The sequence below is a fragment of the Rissa tridactyla genome, chromosome Z (assembly GCF_028500815.1).
Source record: "Rissa tridactyla isolate bRisTri1 chromosome Z, bRisTri1.patW.cur.20221130, whole genome shotgun sequence".
NCBI classification, from domain to species: domain Eukaryota; kingdom Metazoa; phylum Chordata; class Aves; order Charadriiformes; family Laridae; genus Rissa; species Rissa tridactyla.
In genome coordinates, this window is record NC_071497.1 from 42,214,987 (window position 1) to 42,241,594 (window position 26,608).

At 40.2% G+C, this 26,608-nt stretch overlaps 1 protein-coding gene across 11 annotated transcripts in view; it reads right to left on the reverse strand.

Annotated features, from left to right (window-relative positions):
- Positions 1–26,608, reverse strand: part of AOPEP (aminopeptidase O (putative)) — a 213,204-nt gene that overhangs the window by 93,123 nt on the left and 93,473 nt on the right. For all 11 annotated transcript variants that reach the window (XR_008463670.1, XR_008463668.1, XR_008463667.1 and 8 more), the window contains 2 exons: positions 12,134–12,177; positions 4,291–4,351 (listed from right to left, as the gene is read on the reverse strand). Coding sequence is in view for 7 of the 11 variants with exons in the window: in XM_054184649.1 (XP_054040624.1) it covers positions 4,291–4,351; positions 12,134–12,177 (105 nt within the window). In the remaining 4 variants the exon portion in view is untranslated. The remainder of the gene's footprint in view (positions 1–4,290; positions 4,352–12,133; positions 12,178–26,608) is intronic.

Sequence of the window (26,608 nt, forward strand, 5' to 3'; positions counted from 1 at the left end):
GTTGTTGGTTTGTTAGTAATTGACCATAACTGCTACCCTGCAATGCATTCTCTGGTAGAGCTATCCCTTCATCTGTATTTTTGTCTTAGTTAAAGGACACAGGAATCTATAAAGCTTGTAACTGGGGCAAAAGCTGGAAACCTTCTTAACAACAAACCACTCTGTCAGAAATCATATTAAGTACTTGAGCTGCTGCTGTAACATCCTCCTAAATGTAAGAAACCACAGATGTACGTTACTTGCATTGACTTAGAACACTTTACAAATTATATTTCAGTTCAAATTTTTCTATGACTTTCCTTTCAAATCCCTTTCTTCTTCAAGTAGGACAATCCAAGAGCCAGTCATATACAAACAAAACCAGAAATACTATGAATAAATTAATATTCACCACTGGAAGATTTCTTTTGACTGTGTATTTCCAGAAATGTAGATGATTTACAAATAACATCAGTAGATGTAGCTTAAACTACTGTTTTACCACAAAAAGCAATATGAATTGTTTTTAAATAGCAAAATTCTTAGCATTGTAACAGGAGGCTGTACTCCAATGTTCATTCAGAATTAGAAAGCATGGAGTAGTATTCTTGCAATACACACTACTATAAGCTGTACATACTCCAGAATACCTATTGGCAGGACCTACTTTAATAAGGAAGTACTGTTTAAAGTAGAACAGTGAATAAGAATTAAGCTTAAACAGAAAATAAAGTAGCAAAAGGGAGTAGGAGAAAGACACAGCAGTGATATCGCCTCTTGCAATTTTTTTCATAATTTTGAGGGGATGTTTGGTGTGTTTATTCTAGTGCCTGCAGCTATGTGATCTTGTGATTACACTGAAGGATTTGTTGGAAACTAAAAATCATGAAGGAGCAGACCAACTACTCTTTTTTTTCTTTTCTTTTTTCTTTCCCCCTTTTCCTTTTTAGCTCAAGAATGAATCTGGAGAAGATCATTTTCATCACACAAGGAACCAAGTGAAATAGGTACCCAAGGAACATTCAGGATATAGCAAGTTTACCAGTAAATGCAGTTTCAGAAGCAAAAGAAAAGATAGTGAAACTGGAATGAGTTTAAAAAATACATGTAGGAGTTTATGAGATGCAGAGACTACCTAATGTTTATTGGTCTACCTCTCAGTCAAACCGTGTACAACAGAGTTCAAAATGGGGAAAGATTTTAAGCATATTTTAAAAAGGTTTAGAATAAGAAATTCAGAGTAATTGGGCAATATAAGACAAAGACAAGTCTGTGCAGAACTAAGAAAATCTTCCTCAAGATTATTTTGGTCTTTTAAACTCTTAAGTAAACACTACATAGAAATATATGAAAGACAATAGAAACTGCACTTAAGAGAACAAATCAACAGCAGCAGGGATGAAGTGGACTTAAGTGATTCGACAGGTGTTTTCCAGCTCTAAATGCAGTTTTGTTCTCCTGATTCTACTCCTTGCCAGCTTAACTCATTGACTAAAGTTAGTGGTGTTAAGTCAGTACTACTTGCACATGATGAAAAGTTGCTATAATCCCCTGGTGAGTCACCTCTGAGACTGAAGTACACGCTGAAGGTTGCTTGATTTGATAAAAGGTATTTTCAACAACACAATATGTTTCACCTTACTTAACACTACCACCATGTGTTCCCAGAAAAAAACCCTCATGAAAGCTTGTATTTCAGAAATGCTTCCTTTGCATCTCTTATGTTCCTCATTGTGGTGTAAGAAAACCTTCCCGCGCAGCAAGCCTGAAGACAACCACTGCGCTGTGGCACGCTTCTGTGTTAAAAAGAATCGGCTGGGCACTACCACACACCCTTTTTTGTAATATTAACCTTTAATGATTTAGAAGATACAAAATTTGGAAATGTAACCAGGCATGCAGAATTATTTTTTTCATGGCAACAGGCCAACTTCTGTTCTTATTTATCAGTATGACGCCCCTAAGTTAAGTTATTCTTGATTACTGCTGGTATATACATGAGCCTGGAAACTGGCCCAATATTTAGAAAAGACCAAGTGACTTTTCCAAGAGTGAAATGGTCCGAAATCAACAAATATTAAAGTTTCTATGGCTATAAGTTGCAAATATAAAGGGGTGTATATATATACTTTCCTCGACAGAGTTGGAGACAGGATTTGGGATGGCAAAATGTAACCAAGCACAGCTAAAGGAGCACAGGATCTTCAGTTAGACAGATGCCACGACACATGACTGCAAAGAACACAAAATGCTAATTCCTCTACTGGAAGGAAGATGGTAAGTAACGTTCCTTCAGCAGTTTGGGAGTGGAAAGTATTTACCCTCATCCATCTTCTGCACAAGTACCTTTCCAGTGCCCTTAAGCTAGCTACTGTTGTGAAGAAAGTGAACTGAAGGGTGGGCTAACAACTCTGTTTTTAAGTCACCATGTTGTTACCAAATTTTAAGAGTACCAGTTGTATACAGGTTATAGAATTAGATACAACCATGAAAGACGATTCTTTAAAACACTGTCCTGGTTTGAGGTAAAACAGAACCAATTTTCTGATTTGTAATTTTACGTTTTAGCCGGGCCTCTTCTACCTGACTGAAGTCTGAAATTAACAGCACATTGTTCAGAAACTGTTCACTCAGAGTGATAAGACCTGATTATACCAAGGAACGGTATGCACAGGGGCTCTTGCTTAGACTTATTGCTATAACAACCAAGGCCAGCTAACTTCGCTGTTTTGCCCCGTTGGAGGGTCGGAAGCGGAGAAGTGTAGAGACGTCCCACCTGCAGGGAGGAGCAGACGGGACAGGTGACCCAAAACTGACCAACAGGGCATTCCATCCCATCTGCATCATGCTCAGTATAAAAGCTGAGGGATCAAAGGGGCAAGGCTGCTTTGGCTCGCTCTTTCTTCAATGGCTGACGTCTGAGGAGGACCATGTCTGTTTGTCTGCTTTTGGTTCCGATCTGAGCATTCCTGACTCTAGTTTGGCAATTCAGCTCCTGTCTGTCGCTGACTCCAGTCTGGACTTTCTCTGTCTGGGAGCTGGATACGTTTTTTGTATATATTGTATACTTTTTAAAAAATTATTATTCTATTATTATTTACTATTTCCTTATTTATTATTATTTTCATTAAAGCAGTTTAGTTCTTTTTCTAAACTCGTAGATCTCCTTAGCTCTTCCTCTCCTCTCTGAGGAGAGTAGGGGGGGGGGGGGCATCTGTCGTTCTGATTGGCCAATCTGGCCAAAACCACGACAAACGCTTTGTAGGCTAATGCTGTAAATGCACCACAAGTGGTGAATTTTCTTTATAGTTAACAGATGACAAGGATTTCCTGAACAAAACCCACCAAAACATAGAAATAAAAGATGCCACAGAAACAACCACAGCCACTATAAAATATAAAAATGCTTAAATGGGAGAGATATAAAGGAACCATGTTCTGACTTGATTTTCAGAATGGACAGCCTGATGCATATTTCCCAATCCCATTACAAAGGACAGTCTCTCCAGTAAGGAAGTTTCCTCTCCAAACGCAGTGAAGCCTTAGTATTTGTAAATTTAAAATGTTTAATTATCAATCAAGTTATTTCTCATAGGTATCTACTAAACCACTAAGAAATGCATTTTATCCCTCTAAGAGTGGGTGCTGCAGGATTGAGTGACTTCAACTATTATGCTACCAGGACTCTATGGCGCAGTCAGTAAAACAAGGGTGATAAGCAGCTGCCTCTCAGTGGCTGTTTTACTCAAGAAAGGTAGTCAACTGCAGTGGATATTCTGTACCTCACACTGCTCACGCTGTCTGACTGGCTGGGGCGGTTGTATGACTTCGTTCAAAGGAGCTGACAAAAACTTTCCCTGAGGCACACCTGGAAACCCGTATGAGAGAGAACAAATCAGTTTTATGGTGTTCCTGGGCTGCTGTTTATGATGCAGGTAGTGCACCTGCATGGAAGAAAGTCAGTACGGCTTTCAAGTAATTAATATACTGACAACTGTGAACAATGCTCCTTACATTTAGTACAGTCCACCACTATCCTGTAAAGCATACTTCCTTATGACTACAATACCAAGCAAAAGGATAAGTTTTGTAAGATTTGCCCTTTGGCACGTTTGTTGAGACAATGGTAGAAGCAAAAACCTGCAAGTGATAAAAGCTAAACCCATATAAAGATGTGGAAAGCAGACATCGTCAAAACTGTTTATTTAAAACCATACCTATTATAAGTTCAGGTAATTATTTAAATAACATATAATGTAATGAGAAATACAAGACTCCACAAAGAACTGGGAACTGGTGTTTTGTATTTACCTTTGGTATTCCTGAAGTGTCAAGCCAATTCTGGAAGATACTTTCTACAGTTAACCCAGATCTTAAAAAAAAAAAAAAAAGAATTAGAAGACACATACAAAAATACCAAATTTTCCACACGACAATCAATCCTTCAGAAGCTGAGCAAAATTCTGAATTCCAAGAATTGGTTGTACTGTATTGGTACTACATTCTTGGGCTTTTTTAATGAATAATACCATCAGATATGAGCAAATTAAAAACGGATCAGGTTTTGTGTGCTTAAAGCTCAATGATAAATTCAGCGCTTATGAGGATTGACAGAGAAAGTGTAAGATGGTAAACTGCATTTATGAAACATGTAAAGTATGAACAGGTGCTCTACTTTTTGTTGAGTAGATTTTTGTTTCTTTTACAGAAAAAAAAAATACAGGCAAGTAAATTTAGCCAGAGACATTCAAAACCAGTATTTTATTACAGAAGCAGCCTAAACGTAAAGCTAAAATACCAAAGACAATGAAATTAAATACAAACTTCCTCAAACTTTTAGGTTTTAAAAAGCACTGATGGATACTAATCCCCGAAGTTACCAAGTATCTAATATATTTCAGTTTCATCTTTTCTGCACTTTCTTTATATCCTGATAATATTCACAGTGAAGTCACAGAATAGTCTGGATCCCTAACGAAAGGAAACAGTTTGTCATGATCAAGCTGAAATAACTAATTACAAGTTCAGAAATTATATTTCCCCTTTTACTTTTGTAAGCAACTTCTGTTGCGTTTACTTCAGCTCTGGTTGAAGACTTCCCAACTTGCAAGGAAGCCAATATAAAAAAAATAAAAATAAATCACACTGCCCATGCAGTGTGCCAGTACTCAAAAAGGAACCTGAGTAAGCCCTCAATGAATGTAAATGTTCTGAGAAGCAGGATGGACGTGCATGGTCCTGCCATGGCAATGCCTTGGCAGGACTCATTCTAATACTTGCAGCTACCTTCATGAGTGTAGTGTAGACTCATAACCAACAAAGCATTCAGGAAAAGAACAGCCATTTCTAAGTTCTGAAGCGGGAAGGCAAGCAACTCAATACAACTTTTATTTGAATTACATGAAAAAGAAGCCTTTCCCCCTCCCTCCACAATCCCTGACAAAGATGTGTTCAAAATTCTGACCCTAAAGGATGTTTATTTATGGACTGTATCAGTGACTAAGAAGGATTTGTAATGAATACGTCACTCATTTTTACTGAATGATTTTTAAGCACCTTTAAACACTAACTTTCACTATGCCAATGGGCGAGAAATCAACCACTGTTATGCCTGACATGCAAATGGAAAAGCTAAGGCTTAGAGAACTTATGGAGTCTCAAAAGCAGTCAAGCAATATGTTAGTGTGACCCTGGAACACATTCATACAGTAAAAATTTTACTGATCATAGTTATTACTCTTTTTTAACTTGGCTAGTTTTATTCAGAATGATCAACGATTTAAATTATTTGATATTAATACATGTAACAACAACACTTTTCCAGACACGGCTTATATCACGTGTTACATATTCTTATCCTCGTTGAATCCAAGATGAAAAATTTACCTTCCGCCTCCAAGCAGAGCTTGGACTATGTGTTGGCATTCCTTTGAGGTAGAACTAGCAGCTATAACCTCCACTCTACACCATTGTGTCGGGAGATCTGCCATCCCTGCTCACACTGAGCAGTATTCTACAGGAGGTCCATTAAAATAAGCCTGTTTACCTAACAGAATAAAACTCTGCCAATGTGAATTAGGGGTGGGAAAATCTGATCAAAATGATCAGAGAGTTATCTCTCGGATCAGAGAGTCAGCTGGCTTCTCATTCAGTAACTGTTCAACAGTATATGCAAAAAATAAGCAATCTGGTCTTAGTAAACTTGTCCAACATACACAGGAATTTCGTAACAAAGGCAAAAACCAGATGCCAAGTGCCTTAAACGTAAGTCTTGCCTCACAAATGCTGCCCTAGGTCATTCGGCTACTACGGTATGTTTGCATACAGGGGCTTCATCATTATACTGAAAATCGAAAGAAGCTACAGATTAAAGAAAAAGAACATTCAGATTACAATGACAATAAAGCCATTTATACATGCTTTAATTTTCTAGTCATAGTTTTCTTCAGGTTTTGATCAGTCTTATGGTGGAGGCCACGGAGGCTTAATGTAGAAACAGCACCAGTCTACTTGCTGCTGGTAATCTGTTTTGATAGTTCCATCAATTTAGGTCCAAACTTTCCTTCAACAGCATCTTTACAAGTAAGAGATGACATATCGGCCTGGCTGAGGTGACTTAAAACGTCCCAGAAGGGACAATAATTCCCATAGAGACAATAAATCTTCCCAATCACTATATCTGAAATGTCAAATATCTCTTGTAACATTAGGAGATCACAGACTGTCACAGACAAAAAAAAAATTCCCACTGATCATGTGGTTCAAATAATTGCAGCAGTCATGCTGAAGTCTTTTACATGGCCAGGATTCTGAATTTTCAGGAAATTATCATTCTGCATGTCTGATCACTTTGGAAATCAATTTTCTACATATAACTGAACACATACGCCATGCTTGTAATGGGGTGGTGGTCTACGTTCAAATGAATTACTAAATATCCAGATTTGGTCAGCTTTTAGTGGTACCTTGTTATTTGTGCAAATTTATTAAATTTAGAGCATTTGATTGCCAGATCGTTCAGGCTATAATTACCTTTACCTTACTACAGTGCTGTAAAAATTGGTGTCTAGTCTAAGTTAGTTAGCTGAGTCCCTTCCACAGGGAATGGAGAAAAAGAGAAGTATCTCCAAACAGTCAGTTAATTCACCTTCCTCGGGATAAGATGATGGTTTTTCTTGACTTCTTATTTCTGTCTGCTTACCACAGAGAGGGCATACAGGACTAGTTTAAAACTGGACACTCAGATTTTATATAGTCAAAGGTAGATCAGGTGGATCATACCATTTATTCTGTCTCAAGCAGCATAATCAGAATAACAATTTTTTATTTGTTATTGCATGAATCAAAACCAATACAGCTTAGTGTTCCAATGTTGAAGCAGACCTAGCAGCTTGGGAAAAACACCCTTACTGTGCATTTAATTTGTCTTGCCTAGGGATAAGAAACACAGCCTCACAACGCCAGTTTGTCCTTCCTCCCCTTCCCCACCCTCCTCCTCCCCCCCCGTAAATATGCTTCATTTAATGTGTGAGATTTCCTCATGAAAAAAAAAATCATTTATGCAAAATAATAACACTACATTTGCTATGTAGTTCCTTCGTTTAATATACTCTCTATTTCTTTCAAAGCCAACAATGTCTCATTTCAAAACACTGGCTTTGAAATAAGCTTATGGCACTGAGGGGAATTGCACTGTTGTGATACCACACTAATCCGGGCAGAAATACCACTGGTAAGTTGCTCAGCCTCTCCTCAAACTTTGACATGTTTCTCAAGGGCACAGACAACAACACTGCTATTTCTCTGCCTGCAGCACCCTCATTGTCAGCTATACACCTGTCATATGACCATATGCAGTCTTGCAGTCTTCTTTGTATTTTCACACACCTTTTTTTTTTTTTCTCCAACTTAGATCATTCTTGTTGGAAGCCATCAAAAAAAAGCAACTTGTTTTAGCATTTACAGGCGTTCATTATTTTTTTTCACACATATATTAGTAATATGCAGACTACTGCAAAGCTCTGCTCTGAATGTGTTGCGAGTTGATTCTGAAGAACTGTAAAGTCCTTGAAAAGGTTTCCACTAACTTGCTGGGCTTCGGATCAAGCCCAAAAACTACATCACAAACAGATTGCTATTTCAAAACAAATGTCCTAGAGAAAGGACACAGGGCCTCATATTTATAGAGGTTGCAGTTCAGTAAAGCATCCATATTCAGAATGGGCTCTTAACCACCTGCTTATGTTGCAGTTAAACATCTGTAAGGACTTAAATCTGGTGTGTGTGTGATTTCCTGAATGCGCTTCTGGTTAAGGTACTGTATTGGACTGTGGTATCCGAGTTCAATTGATTAGCACTGTAAGAGAGCTCTTAGGAGGCTGGGCAGGTCCTTCAATTGCTTTGTACTACAGTAACCTACTGCAAAATGAGAATGCTAGCATATCCATTATCTCATCCCTTGTCTATTTGTTTAGGCGATAAGTTGATCACCCTAGGAATGATCTCCTAACATGTATACATACTGTTCGTCGCCAGATTCAGTGCTTCAGAGCAAGCTCTGTAAAATACTATCATTAATAATAACTGGGAAGTTAGCATTATAAAAGATGTCTATATATCAAGCTTTCATTGCATAAGGCCTGAAGGCACTCCTACAAGGAGGAGAAACCACTTTTAGAATAACATGTTGCAGTAAATAAACAGTGCACATGAAAGTGTGCAACTTTTTTTTTTTCTAAAAGAAGATAAAAAGTCTGCCATATCCAACTGAAAACACTTCAACAAGCATAACTGCTTCATCTGGATATACACATTCATACACACCAACCAATTTCAAAGCAAGCCATTCCAGCTAAATATGGGGGCATAGAGCAAATCAAAGACTAGTAACTGATTAGTGATTCTGTAAACTTGCCATAGGTTCCTGCAGATAAGATTTCCTTTGTTTTTTGTCCAGCACATATATTTTGGCTCACCAAAAAAATGGAGGAATCAAAAACACTGGGAAAAAATCTTTCCCAACGATTTGCTTTGGGAGTTGGGTGCCTACCAGCTGTTTGTCTCAATCAAAATCACCACATTCATGACAATGTGAGTAACAAAGGAAGCAAGTATGAAACAGAGACCTATACTTGTATAGCTGAGTAGTTAGAAATTACAGCATTATTTTAACATTTATTTTATTTAGTACTCAATTGACAATTTATGAAGACATCCAAGGAATGTGGTTAGTAAGCCTGAGTTATTAACAGTACAAATAGGAGAGCTATAACACAAGCCTTCCTTTGTCTATCGTGTATTATTAAAGCCATAGCTTTATTAGTATACTTATTTATTTTATTGAATGAAATTAAATAAAAAATACCACTAGGAGACTCCAAAGAACAGAACTGACCTGCTGAAAAAAACCTGCAATTGTAAAGAGCACACGCAGCTGAGGCACCACAGGCTGGTGAAACTCACCCTCTGTTACAGGGCCTTAAAACCACTGAATCTTTGCAGGGCTCACGTGTTGGGCAGATGTGGATGGGATCAATTTACAGCAAAGACGATGGGTGTATGCCTTGGGAAGAACAGAGCCACTGTGAGTTTTATCAAATCCAGTGCACTGTGATATACAGGCACATAAGAGGGGTTTTTGTTGTTGTTTGGTTTTCGTTTGGCTTTTTTTTTAATGTAGTGAAATTTCAAATTATATATGAGGAAATAAGCCGCCTCAGTTACAGGTGGGATGTATTGTAGATTTTCTACAGAAAGGCCAAGATAATGCGAGGCTATAGCCAGTGCATGTTATATTTTAAAAGGCTTTGAAAACAGAGAAGGATAGTGATAAATATTTGTTTGTCCTTCTTGCCATTAGCCCTTCACACACAGAAATAACCCACCTTAAGGGCAAGTTAGGAAATTCTAAAGGATGGATGGCCTGTCTGATGTCAGTATTCAGCCGCAGCCCAGAAATGGGAGGATCCTGCCTTGGAGAATGGATTCCTACAGCTAAAATGCCATTAAAATTGAGTCAGAGGAGGAAGTGAAGTAGCCCTGTAAACCAGGAATAATCCTCCTCCTCTGAGTACAGAAGGCAGCGAAAATGAATGACTGCTGCTTAAGAAGGTGCATCTGTATCTTGGAACTGCTCATTGCTGGGAATTAACTAAAAAATCTGCTGTAACTAACAACTAAAGGAATTAAGTACTGGAAGAGTGAGAATCTTTTTAGATACAGTCTGCTGTATCCAACAGCAGAAAACCAATGTTGCATTACACCAAGGTAATAATCACAGAAAATTTCCACACTGTTGTATGATTTCTTTCTGCCAGTGTTAATTCTGTTCTCATTACAGAAGTCTCCCATAAGCCAAATTCTACTCCTAGCTACACTAGTTTGTCTCTGTTGTCGCAGCTGAGGGCAGGATTTGGCTTGATTCCCTACTACTAATTTCTATTTTCTTCTTCTTTTCTTAAGTCCAGTCTCCATTATAAACTTCAATATATTAGAGTGCTTAATATTTTTCAATTGAGAAGCATTTGGTGTAAACATTGTAATTTTACTTGGTAGAACTGCATGAGTCTGGGAGGTTTTGTGTGCTACAAAGAATTTTGTTGCTCTAATCTTGAAATGTATTTAATTTCTGCGACTGAAACTTTGTGCAAAAAAGCACTCATCAGCAGATGATCTCTAAAAATATTTCATTTTTATCTTTCCTCCCTCTGCTTTTACCTCAGACTAGTATGTGTGTACTAGTAACAGAATACATTCAAGAACGAAAAAACATCTTCACAGCAGGTAAGAAATAAAGGAATTCTGTATATTCAGATGTTCTCTTATTCTTGGCATTGCTGTTGATACTGCACCCAAGGTAATTTTGGCAGTAGATAAATTCAGATACGCTATATGTGTAATTGTAAAATGAATTGCCACAGATCTGAAACTCTGTTCATACATTCTGAAGTGTGATGCAATGCAAATGGAGATGTACTTCTTTTGCATTAGTCTCAATGAAAGTTTAAATATTTTGCTTGTTTCTACGTGGAAAATCAGATGCTTATTCAAATAAAATTTTGCACTGGGTTTGGACTTCAGAGAAACACAAGTAAAAAAAGGAAGGAAAAAAAATTTTATTAACAAATCAATGTAAAATCATGTAATTAAATAATCCACTTTTCTATATATTCCCTTTCATATTCCTGATTGTCTTTGGGCTGGAAACCCATATCCAATGATATAAACAAAATATCATCCCACGGTACATCATTGGAAAATGTAACACTGCCCAAACTAAACTCATGATGCCACAAAACACATTATCTCAATGATAACTAGCTTCTCTGTCCCTCACCCCCTAAGAATAGAAGTGTTTCACTAAAAAACTCAATACATTTGATTTTTATTAATATCTTCTCTCCTTTTTTTTCCAAACTGCTCACCCAGATTTATGAAGACTTTTGGAATCCTGCTCCCCAAAATGGCATTTTTGAAGTGAATGCATTATTTTTAAAAACTACAATAGGTAAAACTCCACTACAAAAGAGTCTGTAGTTGTAGCACAGTCTGTAGTAGCACAGAACAAATGAATGGATAAGCAGGGATGGATTCAAAGCTCTGCTAAAGACTTGCTGTATCATCTTCAGCCAGTCACAGTCATATGTAGGAGGATTTTGATGGACACGTCAGGCAATTAACGCTGGATTTCCATTAGTGTTTTCCGTCCTTCCCTGTTTAACACACTGTGTGACAGGGAAGGGATAGTACCAGACAGCCGCTTGACAAAATCCATCTTCTCTGGTTTCCCAGATCCACGGCTTCCTTGCTCCAGGGTGCCACGTGCCAAAAGCAGCTGGCAGGAGGATCATGGATTAATTGGAGCAGGCAGCTGTGCCTGGCACTTCAGATCCCATAGTGAACACAGGACCTCACTGCTGCGCTAACATGCAAGTTAAAGGCACTGCTTGGGGGGAGCATGGGATAGCAATAACACAGCAAGTTTCATATTTTATGCATATATATGTGTGAGAATTTTCAGAGAAAGATACGCACAGTTGAAAAACACAAGCAGAAAAATACTAAATGAAATCCTGCTACTTATGGCTAGCACAGCTGACATTTAAATCTGATATGTACTTTCTTCTTTGACTTTTCTAGCCTGGTTTTCACTTACTGTTTTTGTTGAGGGGCGTCTTCCAACAGCATGCAAAGAAAATCCTGGAATATGAACAAAGCACCACAGTTAGTATGTTTATGAAGACATAACTCTGTGCCTGCATTGCTAGTGGGCAATAGGTTTTTAAAGAATGCAGATAATGGCATGATAAGAAAGAAGTTTATACAGCCCCTATGGTGATATACTGCTCAGTTATTTATACAACATACGTTATGTTGTATATCATACATGGAAACATACATCAGTTTTCCAACCCACTCGAGCAAAAAGTGTCAATATTTTAAAAAATGGGCTTGAAAAGCCTGCTGACTATTTTGACACAATCCCACATTCCCACTTTTATTTAATCTATAATACACACACAAACTATATTTAAAACTGCTAAAGGGTGCAGATTCACATACTCGAAGGCTAAAAAACACCAGAATTAAGGGTGTTTACGCTCTCTCCACGGTTATAACTTATGTTATCATGCTGTCTTTAATTATATAACCACATAAGGGTTTTTTTTTTTTCCTTAATGCAGATACCTGATTGGAAGATCACACCTACTCCTCATTCCATGACAGAATATACAACGTTGCTGCCAACCACACCAACTAAGATGTAAATTCGTCAAAGAAAAGGTAGCCAGAATTTCTTTCATGGATGTACACAGAAGGTGCAATGTCAATGAACAATATTACTATCATCCTCACTTTTAACAGTATGATAAGCCCTCTTTAGAAAGTTACACCTGACATTCCTCAAAGATTCTCTGGCACCCCACACTGTGCATGACCTAATTTTAATGGCAATCACTTTGACACAATGCACTCCTCTAAACAATCTCATAAGAAGAGGATTTATTAATATGAATTATTCATTTATATGCTATTTCATAAAGCAATACATCCACTTTATTCATACTAATCTTTGTGGAGACAAGTTTCATAGCCTAATGACGTTTCTCACTGCAACATATGAGTGCAGGCTGATTTCTGATTGCAAGTACTTGCTCTCTAGGGTCTTGAAGAATGTTTTCTAAAAGACAAAAAACTTTTTTTAGGGACTCTGCCACAACATTCAGCAGATGCTGTTTCTCTGTCTGATTATGACATTGCTAGGGAATGAAAGGAAGGGTGATTGTACAATTGAAACTACTGGTAACACGGTTAAGCCTTCCTCGTTTAGATTACAAGTGAGATTCAGGCTATGTTGGCAGTGGCTGCAAAATTTGCTTACGACAAAAGGTAAATTACGCAGCATTGGGCTCAGTGTTGCTGTGGCAAGAATGCCATCATTAACTCTGCCAGGAGTTGTTCTGTCCTAACTACAGTGTATTGCTGACATGACAATAAATTGTGAAATCCCCTTATTTAATACTACTACTTGCAGTTCTGTACCATTATTCTGTATGTAAACAGAGAACTACTGTCTCCTTCCACATGTGGAAGCTTTGCTAGAGGTACAAAGTAAGCTTACATGGAAATAAAGAATATGAAAATATTATCATTAGAGTTGTTTCGAAAGTATATGAAAAGAAATACTGAAGTGGTCATCCTTGACAGTATTTTCACCATCTCTGTATGCATTAATGCAGGTAGATTCCCTGATTGGATTGCATCAACTTCTTATAATCAATCCTAGAGTATACTTGAAGATACCTAAAATCACAGAATTATAAAATTGGTTTGGTTGGAAGAGACCTTTAAGATCATCAAGTCCAACTGTTAACCTAGCACTGCCAAGTTACCACTAAACCATGTCCCTGAGCAGTACATCTACACGTCTTCTAAATACCTCCAGGGATGGTGATTCCACCACTTCCCTGGGCAGCCTATTCCAAGGCTTGATAACTCTTTTGGTGAAGAAATATTTCCTAACATCTAATCTAAACCTCCCCTGGTGCAACTTGAGGCTGTTTCCTCTCGTCCTATAGGTTGTTACTTGGGAGAAGAGACCAACACCCACCTCTCCACAACCTCCTTTCAGGTAGTTGTAGAGAGCAGTAAGGTCTCCCCTCAGCCTCCTTTTCTCCAGGCTAAACAGCCCCAGCTCCCTGAGCCACTCTTGATAAGACATGTGCTCTAGACTCCTCACCGGCTTTGTTGCCCTTCTCTGGGCACGCTACAGAACCTCAGGGTCTTTCTTGTAGTGAGGCGCCCAAAGCTGAAAACAGTACTCAAGGTGGGGCCTTACCAGTGCCCAGTACAAAGGTACAATCACTTCCCTAGTCCTGCTGGCCACACTATTTCTGATCCAGGCCAGGATGCTGTTGACCTTTTTGGCCACCTGGGCACACCAGGTCCTTTTCCTCAAGGCAGCTTTCCAGTCACTCTTCCCCAAGCCTGTAGGCTTGCATGGGGTTATTGTGACCAAAGTGCAGAATCCGGCACTCCGCCTTATTGAAACTCATAACCATTGGCCTCAGCCCATCAATCCAACCTGTTCAGACCCCCCTGTAGAGCCACCCTACCCTCAAACAGATCAATGCTGTCACCCAACTTGGTGCTAGCAAACTTACTGAGGGTGCACTTGATCCCCTTGTCCAGATTGCTGATAAAGCTATTAAACAGAACAGATCCCCATACTGATCCCTGCAGAACACCACTTGTACCGGCTGCCAACTGGACTTGACTCCATTCACCACAACTCTTTAGGCCCGGACATCCAGCCATTTATTTACTCAGTGAAGCATACACCCATCCAAGCCATAAGCAGCCAGTTTCTCCAGGAGAATGCTGTCAGAAATGGCATCAAAACCTTTCCTAAGTCTAGGTAGGCAACATCCACAGCCTTTCCCTCATCCACTAAGCGTGTCATCTTGTCATAGGAGGAGATCAGGTTAGTCAAGTGGGACCTGCCTTTCATAAACCCATGCTGACTGGGCCCGATCACCTGGTTGTCCTGTATGTCCAGTATGCCACCTGATGGCACTCAAGATGATCTCCTCCATAACCTTCCCTGGCATGGAGGTCAGCCTGACAGGCCTGTAGTTCCCTGGATCCTCCTTCCGGCCCCTGTGGTAGATGGGGGTCACATTTGCTAACCTCCAGTCAACTAGGATCTCCCCAGTTAGCCAGGACTGCTGACAAATGATGGAAAACGGCTTAGTGAACACTTCCGCCAGCTCCCTCAGTACCCTTGGGTGAATCCCATCTGGCCCCATAGACTTGTGTGCATGTAAGTGGTGTAGTATCTTGCTTGCCATTTCCTTTTGGATCATGGGGGATTCATTCTGCTACCATCCCTGTCGTCCAGCTCAGGGGGCTGGGTACCCAGAGAACAACTGGTCTTACTGTTAAAGACTGAGGCAAAGAAGGCATTAAGTACCTCAGCCTTTTCCTCATCCTTGGTCATTATGTTTCCCTCACATCCAATAAAGGATGGAGATTCTCCTTAGTCCTTGTTTTGTTGTTAATTTATTTAAAGAAACATTTTTTATTGTCTTTTATGGCAGTACCCAGATTAAGTTCTAGTTGAGCTTTGGCCCTTCTAATTTTATCACTGCATAGCCTCACAAAATCTTTGTAGTTTTCCTGACTGGCCTGCCCCTTCTTCCATAGGCCATAAACTTTCCTTTTCTTCCTGAGTTCCAGCCACAGGTCTTGGTTTAGCCAGGCCAGTCTTCTTCCCCACCAGCTTGTCTTACAGCACATGGGGACAGCCAGCTCCTGCGCCTTAAAGATTTCCTTCTTGAAGAATGTCCAGCATTCCTGGACTTCTTTGCCCTTCAGGATTACCTTCCAAGTGACACTGTAAACCAGGGTCCTGAATAGATCAAAGTCTGCCCTCTGGAAGTCCAAGGTGGCAGTTTTACTAACTCGCCTCATTACTTCTCCAAAAATTGAAAACTCTGATCATTTCATGATCACTATGCCCAAGACGGTCTCCAACCTTCATATCACCCACAAGTCCTTCTCTGTTTGCAAACAACAGGTCTAGCAGGGGGCCTTCCCTAGTTGGCACACTCACCAGCGGTGCCAGGACGTTATCTTACACACACTCCAGGAACCTCCTAGACAGTTTCCTCTCTGCTGTATTGCAGAGCAGACATCTGATAAGTTAAAGTCCCCCAGGAGAACAAGTGATTGTGATTGTGAGATTGTGATTGTGAGACTTCTCCCAGCTGCTTACAGAATGTTTTGTCTGCCTCTTGATCCTGGTTGGTCAGTCCATAACAGACTCCCAGCGTGATATCTGCCTTATTGGCCTTTCCCCTGATTCTTACCCATAATCACTGAACGCTATCATCAAAACACTCCCTTAACATTCACATGGAGGGCCACTTCACCGCCTCTCCTTCCTGGCCTGTCCCTTCTGAAGAGTTTATAGCCATCCAATGCAGTACTACAGTTGTGCACATCATCCCACCAGGTTTCTGTAATGGCAACTATATCATAGTTTTCCTGATGCACAATGGCTTACAGCTCTTCCTGCTTTTTGCCCACGCTGCATGAATTGGTGTAGATGCACTTCAGTGCTGCTATTGATCACGTCAACTTTTTGTGGGGAGAAGCCCTAATTTCTACCTGCCCATTTCCAGGCGCTTCCATGATTTCTAGCCCATCAGTATCCCTTGTGTCTTTGCTACCGTGTGGCACCCCGTCCCCTACCTCCACTGGGATGGCAAATCAAAGCAGTACCTCTGGTATTAGAAGTGGTTTTATATTATGTATACTGGACTATAAAATTAAACACCTCCTTTGTGATTAAAGCTGTCTTCTTTTTTCCAAATATCTATTAAGAATAAGGCAGTAAGCATCATTCTACACATTTTCTTAAAATCAGGATTAAACTGTTCTATCTTATTCTATTATTCTATCTTATTATTCATTCTAGCTTATTTTAACTGGTTCTATTCTGATGCTCCAAAACAGAGTAGAAAAACAAATTACCACTTACCTCATATTTGCATGTCTTTTAACATTTGCCTATTATCAAGTCTGCATGACACATCCCATTATCAGTCTGACTTTTCAATTGCTTATAATTTTGCCAAACTTTAACCATCTGGAGTGAAATTTTATCCTCAGGCTATTTTTTCCTTCCTCCCCAGATGAAATGGTTTGGAAGTGTCCAAGAGAAAAGTCAGACGATAAGGTGGCAGTTTTTAAGCTTTGATGCCATTTCTTTAAGACGTTCTAGTGACCTCACACTTTGAAGCAAAGGCTTGTGGATGACTAGGGTAATCATAAATAAATGCTGAGTCAGATCATAAAACAAATTAGAGTTTGATTTTTGTCTTTGCTGTAAGTAATTCAATGAAACCAGAAAGAAAATAAGAGTTAGATCACATGCCACCACAGTGCTGGCTTATTAACAAACTGGCTTATATTAATATGATTAAATAATCTCACTTCCCTACACACTCCTGTTGCTCTTCCCTGGCTGGAAACCCAGAGGCTAGAAAACAACTTTTCCCTATATAAAGAAACTGTTATTCCTCAGTTTGTGGTATTTTATTGACATTTGGCCAAACTGAAAAAGCCTTTGAAAAATGAGTTCACACACGTTCGCTAAGGATTTGCTAGACCCTCATAATTAAATTCCCTGAAGACTCTTGTCTGCTCTCACCATAGTCCAGACTGAAGCCAACAATTTTAATCACAACTGTAACTCTGGGCTGCTGTCGAGCAGATCGAATCTGGATACAGACTGTGAAGGGAGACCAAGGAGAATTTTTCTTTGCTCTGTTAATGCATGTAACGTGTCTGAGTCAAAGGCAAAGAGTGAGGATCCAATGACTGAGAAGTAGGTAGAGAGAAGTAATTTTGAGAACCCTAGGAATGAAGGCTACTTGAAGCAGTATCTAGACAGATATAGGTTTAGAAGACCTTTTATTTCATGACTAAAGATGCTCTATTATTACTCCAATTTTGTCTTGAGAAATAACCAGCATGTTTCTACTCTTGAACTGCTTTGGGGCAGAAGACAGATACCTCTCTCTGATCAGACATGTTGATATTAAATAAAGAACACGGAATATTAAGACAAATTATATCCTCTTTATGAAAAACTCAAATCTAGATATTTCAAATACTCTATATACTTTCAGTTAAGAGCAGTGGAGATTTTGTGACTAAAAGTGATACATCTAAAAGGACATTCAGTTGGCAACAAATAATCTCCAAATGCACTTACATCCAATTCCTTATGGAACTTACACACTCAAAGTTGAACTATCCCTATCAATTATGCAGTTTATAAATGACATAGCTAAATGGTAAACTTTGTCCCTTTTGGGTGGAAAAATAAATAATGAGCACCCTTCCTGGGATCCTGTTTATTTGTAATTCCCTCTGCAGTCACCTTCCAGGCTTTTATTTAACAAAATCAGCAACATGCTGAAATTCTTTTGGTAACAAGCCCAGAATGCCCCTCCAAAGATGCTAACATCCTACCACGAGTAAGCAAGACTTGCTAACTATATGTTCTATTATCAGGCAGCAATCATAAGCCAGACAGCTTAACAGTTTAAGCCCCAGGCAATGGAGCCACTGACTAGCTCCAGTCAAAAGCAGAAATGGTTGCCCATTTACCCCGTGCCAATGAACTGCATTCAGATCACTAGCAATTCCCTAAAGAAAAATGACCAACTATTGTGGCAAACAAGCCCATATGAGGATGTGACGAGGATTTCTGGTAAATCTCCTTGTGGCTATTTAAGGTGATACCAGTCCCCCAGATGTCCCTTCGCCAGCATTTCTGGGGATAACTGGGGTTATTGTGCCTGTGTAGCACAGCAGCAGAAGCCTGAACCGTCCAAATTCACAGTCTAGTGCTTTCACACACACCGATCTTGGTAAACTGTCCATACTAACAAGACTGAATTTGTCCTATTAGGTACAGTGTGAATAGCTAAGGGAAAAAAGTCTTAAATCACCCCAGCCATATTAGCAAAAGGGTTTCTGTCAGAGCCCCAAGTCTTTCACAGAAAACATCTTTCTACATGTCAAAACACCTCAGAGCAGGTAAGTCCATTCAGGGACCAAGTTGGAGAAAGCATGTTGACTGTCACTTAATTCACTGAACAAAGTGCTGGCATTCCTCCTTACCTTATTGCCAGGAAGGTTCAAAGTAGACCCCAGGCAGGGAAGTGAACACATCTTCTCTTAACACATCTTCTCTTAATGCTTTGACACCAGAGCCTATATTGTCTCAAACTCACTTGCAATGTTTTACTTTCTTCAGAAGTTACACAAATTCTCACTGTCCCCTAAAAATACCAAATATTCCACTGCCTAAAAATTTGAATTAAACACAGATTTCTTCTGTTTTATATGTATAAACACTTAATAACACACATACATACCTAAGAAAAAGATGAGGAACTATATCTGTTATGTATCAATGGTTCTACATAGAGCCCTCAATCGTTCTTTGGACTTCTTTTTAAGACTATTCAGCAGAAAATCATGTAAGACGCATTTGACTGATTATTTAAAATACATCTCACTAAATCACACAAAAGCTGGATCTGTGTGTGATTCAGCATTAATAAATCCAGATGCTTTGGGAGTGCTCCCTTGTCAGTTTGCTCTGGTCAGAATTAAAGAATTTATCTTTTTTCCTATCAAACGATATCACATAACAAGCCATCATGCAATTTTAAGTTTGAAAGATGCTAAATGGAAGGTAAGCATAAACAGAAACTTAAGGTCAGCAGAGGAGTGAGAGACTACTGTAACAGAAGGGGAAATGCAAAAAGATATTCCACAGCTGAAGACTGAGGCTCAAGATTTAGCAAGTTCAGCAGCTATGGGAAGGGTTTGTGTACACTATCAGAAAGAGCCAAGACATTTTCAGATATATGGGTCACTTCCCTGCTAGAAGACAATTGTACGTGTAAAACTTACTGCTTCTTTTAAGATCTTTATACTTGAGATAAATGATACCAAAAGATAGATGGGTTTTTTTATACAACTATACTGTCAGCCATTAAAATGTGTGACACGTTAACTGACTTTTTAATCACTCATCTGTATTATACATGATTGTAAAACATCTGTGCTTCTCTTAGCTTCACTACTCTCTGCTTTCTTCTCCAGTTCCACTTCTAGCTCTACTTCATTCTGATCTCTCTGTCCTTTAAAATACACAGTTTATCTTATATAATTATGAAAAAAGTTTTAAGAAATCAGAAAAAAGAAACAAAAAGTCTTCTCACGAAAAAAACCCTTGCCTTATACTATGTTAATGACTTCTACGAACCTAGGCTTACTTATACTTCACACACAATATTTCATACATTCCTTCTTTCAAGATAATTGTACTGAAATAGAGATACAGCCTAAAGCTAGTCAGATTTTTATACACGAACACAATGGGTTGTCAAAATGTGTAATGTAACTAACAGGCCCATACATTCATCAATTGTCACATACATAAGCATTTTAAACACAGTTAGTCTCAGGTTAAAACGTCCGACCTAGTAAAGAAGTCTTTTTTATTGCCTTACACTTAAAAAGTTGAACAGAAAGAAAAGCATACCACATGGTAAATAAAGGGCCTACAAACAATCAACAGAGAACAAAATACCAAGCAGCTGCTTCATCTGAGAGCAACACCTATTCTACATGAAGGGGAAAAGGTCTTTGGAAAAAAAAAATAATAAAAGGACTGTGATCATGTAGTAATTTAAAGTTGTCTCACAATGCATACGTATAAGGAAAGTGGATGAAGGCTGCATGGTGGAGAGCTAAAAAAGAAGTAGGAATATGTTCATTCATGCAAGTATTGGAACAGGAAACAAACTGTAAAATGGACCCGTCTATTTCTGTTATCCAAGCACATGAAACTGTAGAAAGCAAAACCCCTGTCTTAAAGGCTGCTGCGGACGTGACAGCGCCAGAATCCACACCATGCCCCACTGATGTCAACAGTTGTTCTCTCAAGCTTAAAGGTCAGTAGGCATGGAACAGCTGGGGCCAAACTGCAGAGACAAATTTTTAGTTAAACTTTTACCTAACAAAAAGATTCTAGAGGTTGAAACATCGAAATACAAGCACTCTGCATGCTTAGACTTCCAGTTCTGGTTACAAGAGTTCTACAAGCTAATAAATAGTTGAATGGCAATTTCTGTGTGCAGATACCGATTTTATAAAATGATGATAACGGTATGTGCACATGCAAATCGGTGTGCAGGAACATGTTGACATAGGTACATACACGGTGGGCTTGGATCCATACATCTGCCTTTAAAACTTTAAAGAATAGCATAAATTATGATTTTTTTTGAAGTGCTGCCTCCTCGACTGTCATTTTACTATAGCAAATTACAACTCTATCAGATGGATGAACACCACAGACCTTGGGTTATTATTATAGCAGACAGAGTTACATGAAAATTAAAGTCTGCAAACAATTAAATTCCCAAGGTGTTCTTATTTCAATATCAAACTGAACAACAGCTTTAACTGTGTTAGGAATATCAGCAGTTTGTACTCCCTTCTATTTATTTATAGTCAGTAACGCTCCATTCATTCTGTAAAAAGTACATTCAAAGTAGTTAGTAAGTGAATTCTCTCACAGAAAGAAAAATGGAAGATTTTTTTTAAATCCTTCTCGAAGATTCCAGACTTGCTTTCCTCGTCTGTTGCTAACTCAACTAAAATAAACAAAAACTACTATTAAAAATGTACTGAGCACGCAATCAAAATGAAGGAAAAAGGCAAACTGATTAATGTTTCACATCTGAAGTCATTTCCTTGCACCTGCGGCTCCCATCTAGGGAAAATACTACAAACACCACTGAAAACAAGACTAGTATTGAGAACATGGGCAATTATTTTCACCGGTTTTACTTTCCCTCATCCCCACAATCCCTAAACCTGGGAACTTTTACAATTATTTTGGACAAGGAGAAAGTACAACACCATGATATTTAAACTTACCATTTGCACCTCTATTTATTTTAAATCTTTTATTCATTTAAACACTGACAGCACATTTGTTGAAGGAGGAACTTGAATAATAAACTTTGTACTAACTTGACTTCATTGCCTCCGCATTTGTAATTCCTGCTATGATTGCTTATCCACCTATACGAGACACCGACATAAATACAATCTTTAAGATTTCTTACAAAGAAAGTAAATGCATTTACAAATGGATGTAGCCCTATTCCCTTTGCGTTTTTAACATAGTGTCCAAACAACAAAATGGTGTTAAAATTCTCCTCCCAGCAACTTGAATGGGAGCTGGATTTAGGCTGCTGTGAAAGAAGGTAAAAGCACACAAAGCACACAAAATACATTATATAGTACACAGCTCTTTCTCTACCAAATCAAGTGTCTTCAAATGAAGAAAAGTATCTTTTTCCAACATACATTAAGCACATAGCTATGGACATATGCACATATTCAAATAAAAAGTAGCCCAAGAAACCTGAAATAAAAGCACCACTTACTCTTGCTTGAATAATTAAAAACACTAAACAATTTTTTTTCTAATAACCAAAATGGTTGTTTCTGGGTGCAGAAACAACACATAGTGTTCCACCTTATGAGACTGGAGTTAGATAAGCTACAGATTGACATTTCATAGCAGAGTACTGGACAAAGGGCAAAGTCTCTAGCAGATGGGTAGTTCAATTGCAATGCAATCTAGCTATCATGACTAATATTACGATGCACTAAGATATTTTGCAGCATTTAAACAGTCTACTGACACAACTCATCTCACATCAACCAGGAGCAACCACCTAGCTTTTTCTCACCAAAATGTGAGCACCTTTCTTACCACTAGATTACAACACTGGGCTGTTTTTTGTTTGTAGCAGTTTCATGATTTCTGTTATTTTGTAAAAGTTTCCAGCTGTGTAATAGTGAAGCGTCATATTTATGATTTTGAACACCATAATGTAGACAAGGCTTATATAGTCACTGGCATTTTCCACACTATGTCAAACATAACTGTTCAGGGTCTCAGTAACATGGTACAGGAAACAGCTGCAGCAGTGGAAACCTTAACTCCTTTAACACCCGAAACGTTCCTCCACAGGGCAGAGCTGCTGCAGTAGAGCTACTATGCCTGTCTCCTGGGTGACTTCACATATGAAAGAATCCACAGGTCTGTGAGCTATTTGTAAGATACATGGGCATACAGCTCCCACCGTAAGAGAGATTCAAAACAGCACACACACGAGCAAAGAATCACTGTGGCTGCAAGAAACAGGAAAGTGTCGGATCCCATTCCCTCAAAATCAGAGGCTTACTCTGGGTTGCAAGGAGACATTTATCAGCCTCCTGAACGCCCTCAAAGATTTCAACCATAACTCCAGAAAAGACAGACTTCAGCAAAAAAACTGGTTTCAGAAATTCACTCACACCCCTTGTCTCTCTTCCCCTGCCCCTCGCTCACATCACACTGCTCTTCTAATGATGCCAAGTATTTGTCATGTTGTGCTTTTTGTTCCAGGATGAGTTCAGTGACCTGGTTCACAGACACCCCCATGAATGGTTGTTTTCACAGCATTACCAAAGCAGCAAGCTGTAGTGCCATGTCTCAAGCAGGATTCATCACCAATGACAGGATTCCCTAGAACTTTGGGTTCAGAGAGCTATGTCATTCCAGCAGCAGGCAGTCCAAGAAAGAGATACCAGTGGAACCATATTCTGCCCTCCCTGAGACAGAAATGGAAACAACCACTAGGAAAAACCCAAGAGCAAGGGGGAGATCCTGTATCCTCCCCCTGAGAGGTTGAAGGCAGTAGCTTAAAGGAGAGGAGTGAATGGAGGCAAGTCCACACTTAGGGCAGCAGGTGAGCCCCCTCCTTGCCCACCCCGCCTTCCCAAGTGCCTCTGTACAACAGGTACAAGCCTCTGGGTGTGGAAGGCCCATCAATGGATGATGATGTAGGTGACAGTCTATCTTCACCACAGGTGCTGCCAAGGTCAGCAACGCCTATTCCCTGTATAACGACCACCTCCACAAGGAAGAAAAGATGGGTTATAGTTGTAGACGACACCCTTCTGAGGAGAACAAAGTGTCCAATATGCTGGCCAGATCCTCCTCTTAGGGAAGTCTGTAACCTACCTGGGGCTGAGGTTAAGGACATCACTAGAAAACTTCCTAGCCTGGTACAGCCCTTGGATTATCACCCATTGCTGCTCCTCCATGTGGGTGGCAATGAAGCCACAACGCATAGTCCAAGGGGGATCAAAAGATACTTCAGGGCTTTGGGACGGTTGGTAAGGGGATCTGGAACACAGGTTATTTTTCCCTCTCACGCTTGCGGGCAGCAACACTGGAAGAAACAGGTGTCACTGCTACAATTTGGGGTTTTTAAATAATGGGATGCACAGGCACTGGAAGCAGGGACAGGTATGCTGGGAAGAGTATAGGGATGATGCCTGGTTGTGTAGGAATGGGGTCAGGAAGGCCAAGGTGCAGCTGCAGCTGAAGTTGGCAAGGGATGCAAAGAATAATAAGGGCCTCTACAGGTATGTCCCTGAGAAAAGGAAGGTCAAAGAAAGCATACTCCCCCAATAAGAAAGACTGGCAAACTGGTAACAACAGACAAGGAGAAGGCCGAGGTACTCAACAACTTGGGAAAGTGCTTGCCAGGCCACTTTGCATCATTTATGAGCAGTCCTGGACAACCGGGGAGGTCCCAGCTGACTGGAGGCTGGCAAATGTGACACCCATCCACAAGAAGGGCCGGAAGGAGGATCCGGGGAACTACAGGCCAGTCAGTCTGACCTCGGTGCCTGGGAAGGTCATGGAACAGATCATCCTCAGTGCCATTACACAGCACATGCAGGAGAACAGGGTGATCAGGCCCAGTCAGCATGGGTTTGTGAAGGGCAGGTCATGCCTATCAAACCTAATATCCTTCTATGATAAGGTGACCCACTTAGTGGATGAGGGAAAAGCTGTGGATGTTATCTACTTGGATTTTTGCAAAGCTTTTGACACTGTTTCCCACAGCATTCTCCTGGAGAAACTGGCTGCCCATGGCCTGGACAGGTGTACTCTTCGCTGGGTAAAAACTGGCTGGATGGCTGTGCCCAGAGAGTGGTGGTAAATGGAGTTAAATCCAGTTGGTGTCCGGTCACAAGTGGTGTCCCCCAGGGCTCGGTGCTGGGGCCAGTTCTCTTTAATATCTTTAACAATGATCTGGATGAAGGGATCGAATGCACCCTCAGTAAGTTCGCAGATGACACTAAGCTGGGCAGGTGTGTTGATCTGCTCGAGGGTAGGTTGGCTCTGCAGAGGGATCTGGACAGGCTGGACCGATGGGCTGAGACCAATGGTATGAGGTTCAACAAGGCCAAGTGCCAGATCCTGCACTTGGGTCACAACAACCCCATGCAGCGCTACAGGCTTGGGGCAGAGTGGCTCGAAAGCAGCCCGGCAGAAAAGGACCTGGGGGTGTTGGTTGACAGGCGGCTGGATATGAGCCAGCAGTGTGCCCAGGTGGCCAAGAAGGCCAACAGCATCCTAGCCTGTATCAGGAATAGTGTGGTGAGCCAGACTAGGGAAGTGATCATCCCCCTGTACCCGGCACTGGTGAGGCCCCACCTCGAGTACTGCGTTCAGTTTTGGGCCCTCGCTACAAGAGGGACATTGAGGTGTTGGAGCGTGTCCAGAGAAGGGCTACAAAGCTGGTGAGGGGTCTGGAGGACAAACCTTATGAAGAACGACTGAGGGAGCTGGGGTTGTTTAGCTTGGAGAAGAGGAGGCTGAGGGGAGACCTTATCACCCTGTACAACTACCTGAAAGGAGGTTGTAGAAAGATGGGGGCTGACCTCTTCTCCCTGGTGACAAGTGATAGGACAAGAGGAAACGGGTTCAAGTTACGTCAGGGGAGGTTTAGATTGGATATTAGGAAACATTGTTTCACTGAAAGGGTTATTAAACATTGGAATAGGCTGCCCAAGGAGGTAATGGATTCACCATCCCTGGAGGTGTTTAAAAAAAGGGTAGATGGGGCACTGGGGGACATGGTTTAGAAGTGGCTTTTGTCAGGGTAGGTTAAAGGTTGGACTCGATGATCTTAAAGGTCCCTTCCAACCTCAGCAATTCTATGATTCTATGATTCTGTGAACTTTTTTGCCTCGGTCTTCAGTGGCAAACTCTCTTCCCATGCCTCTCGAGTGGATGGACAGTTAGTCAGGGACCGGGGGAGCAAAGTCCCTCCAACTGTAAAAGAAGATCAGGTTTGCGATCACCTGAGGAATGTGAACATACAGAAGACAATGGGACCTGAAAAGATGCATCCCAGAGACTGAGGGAATTGGAATTGGCTAATCTAGTTACCAAGCCACCCTCCATGATATTTGAGAAGTCATAGCAGACAGGTGAAGCCCCTGGTGACTGGAAAAAGGGAAATAATTGCACCCATTTTTAAAAAACATAGAAAGGAGGACCCTGGGAACTACACAGCCTCACCTCTTTTCCTGGGAAGATGATGGAACAAATCCTCCTAGAAGCTATGTTAAAGCACATGTAAGATTCAAGTCAATCAGCATGGCTTCACCAAGG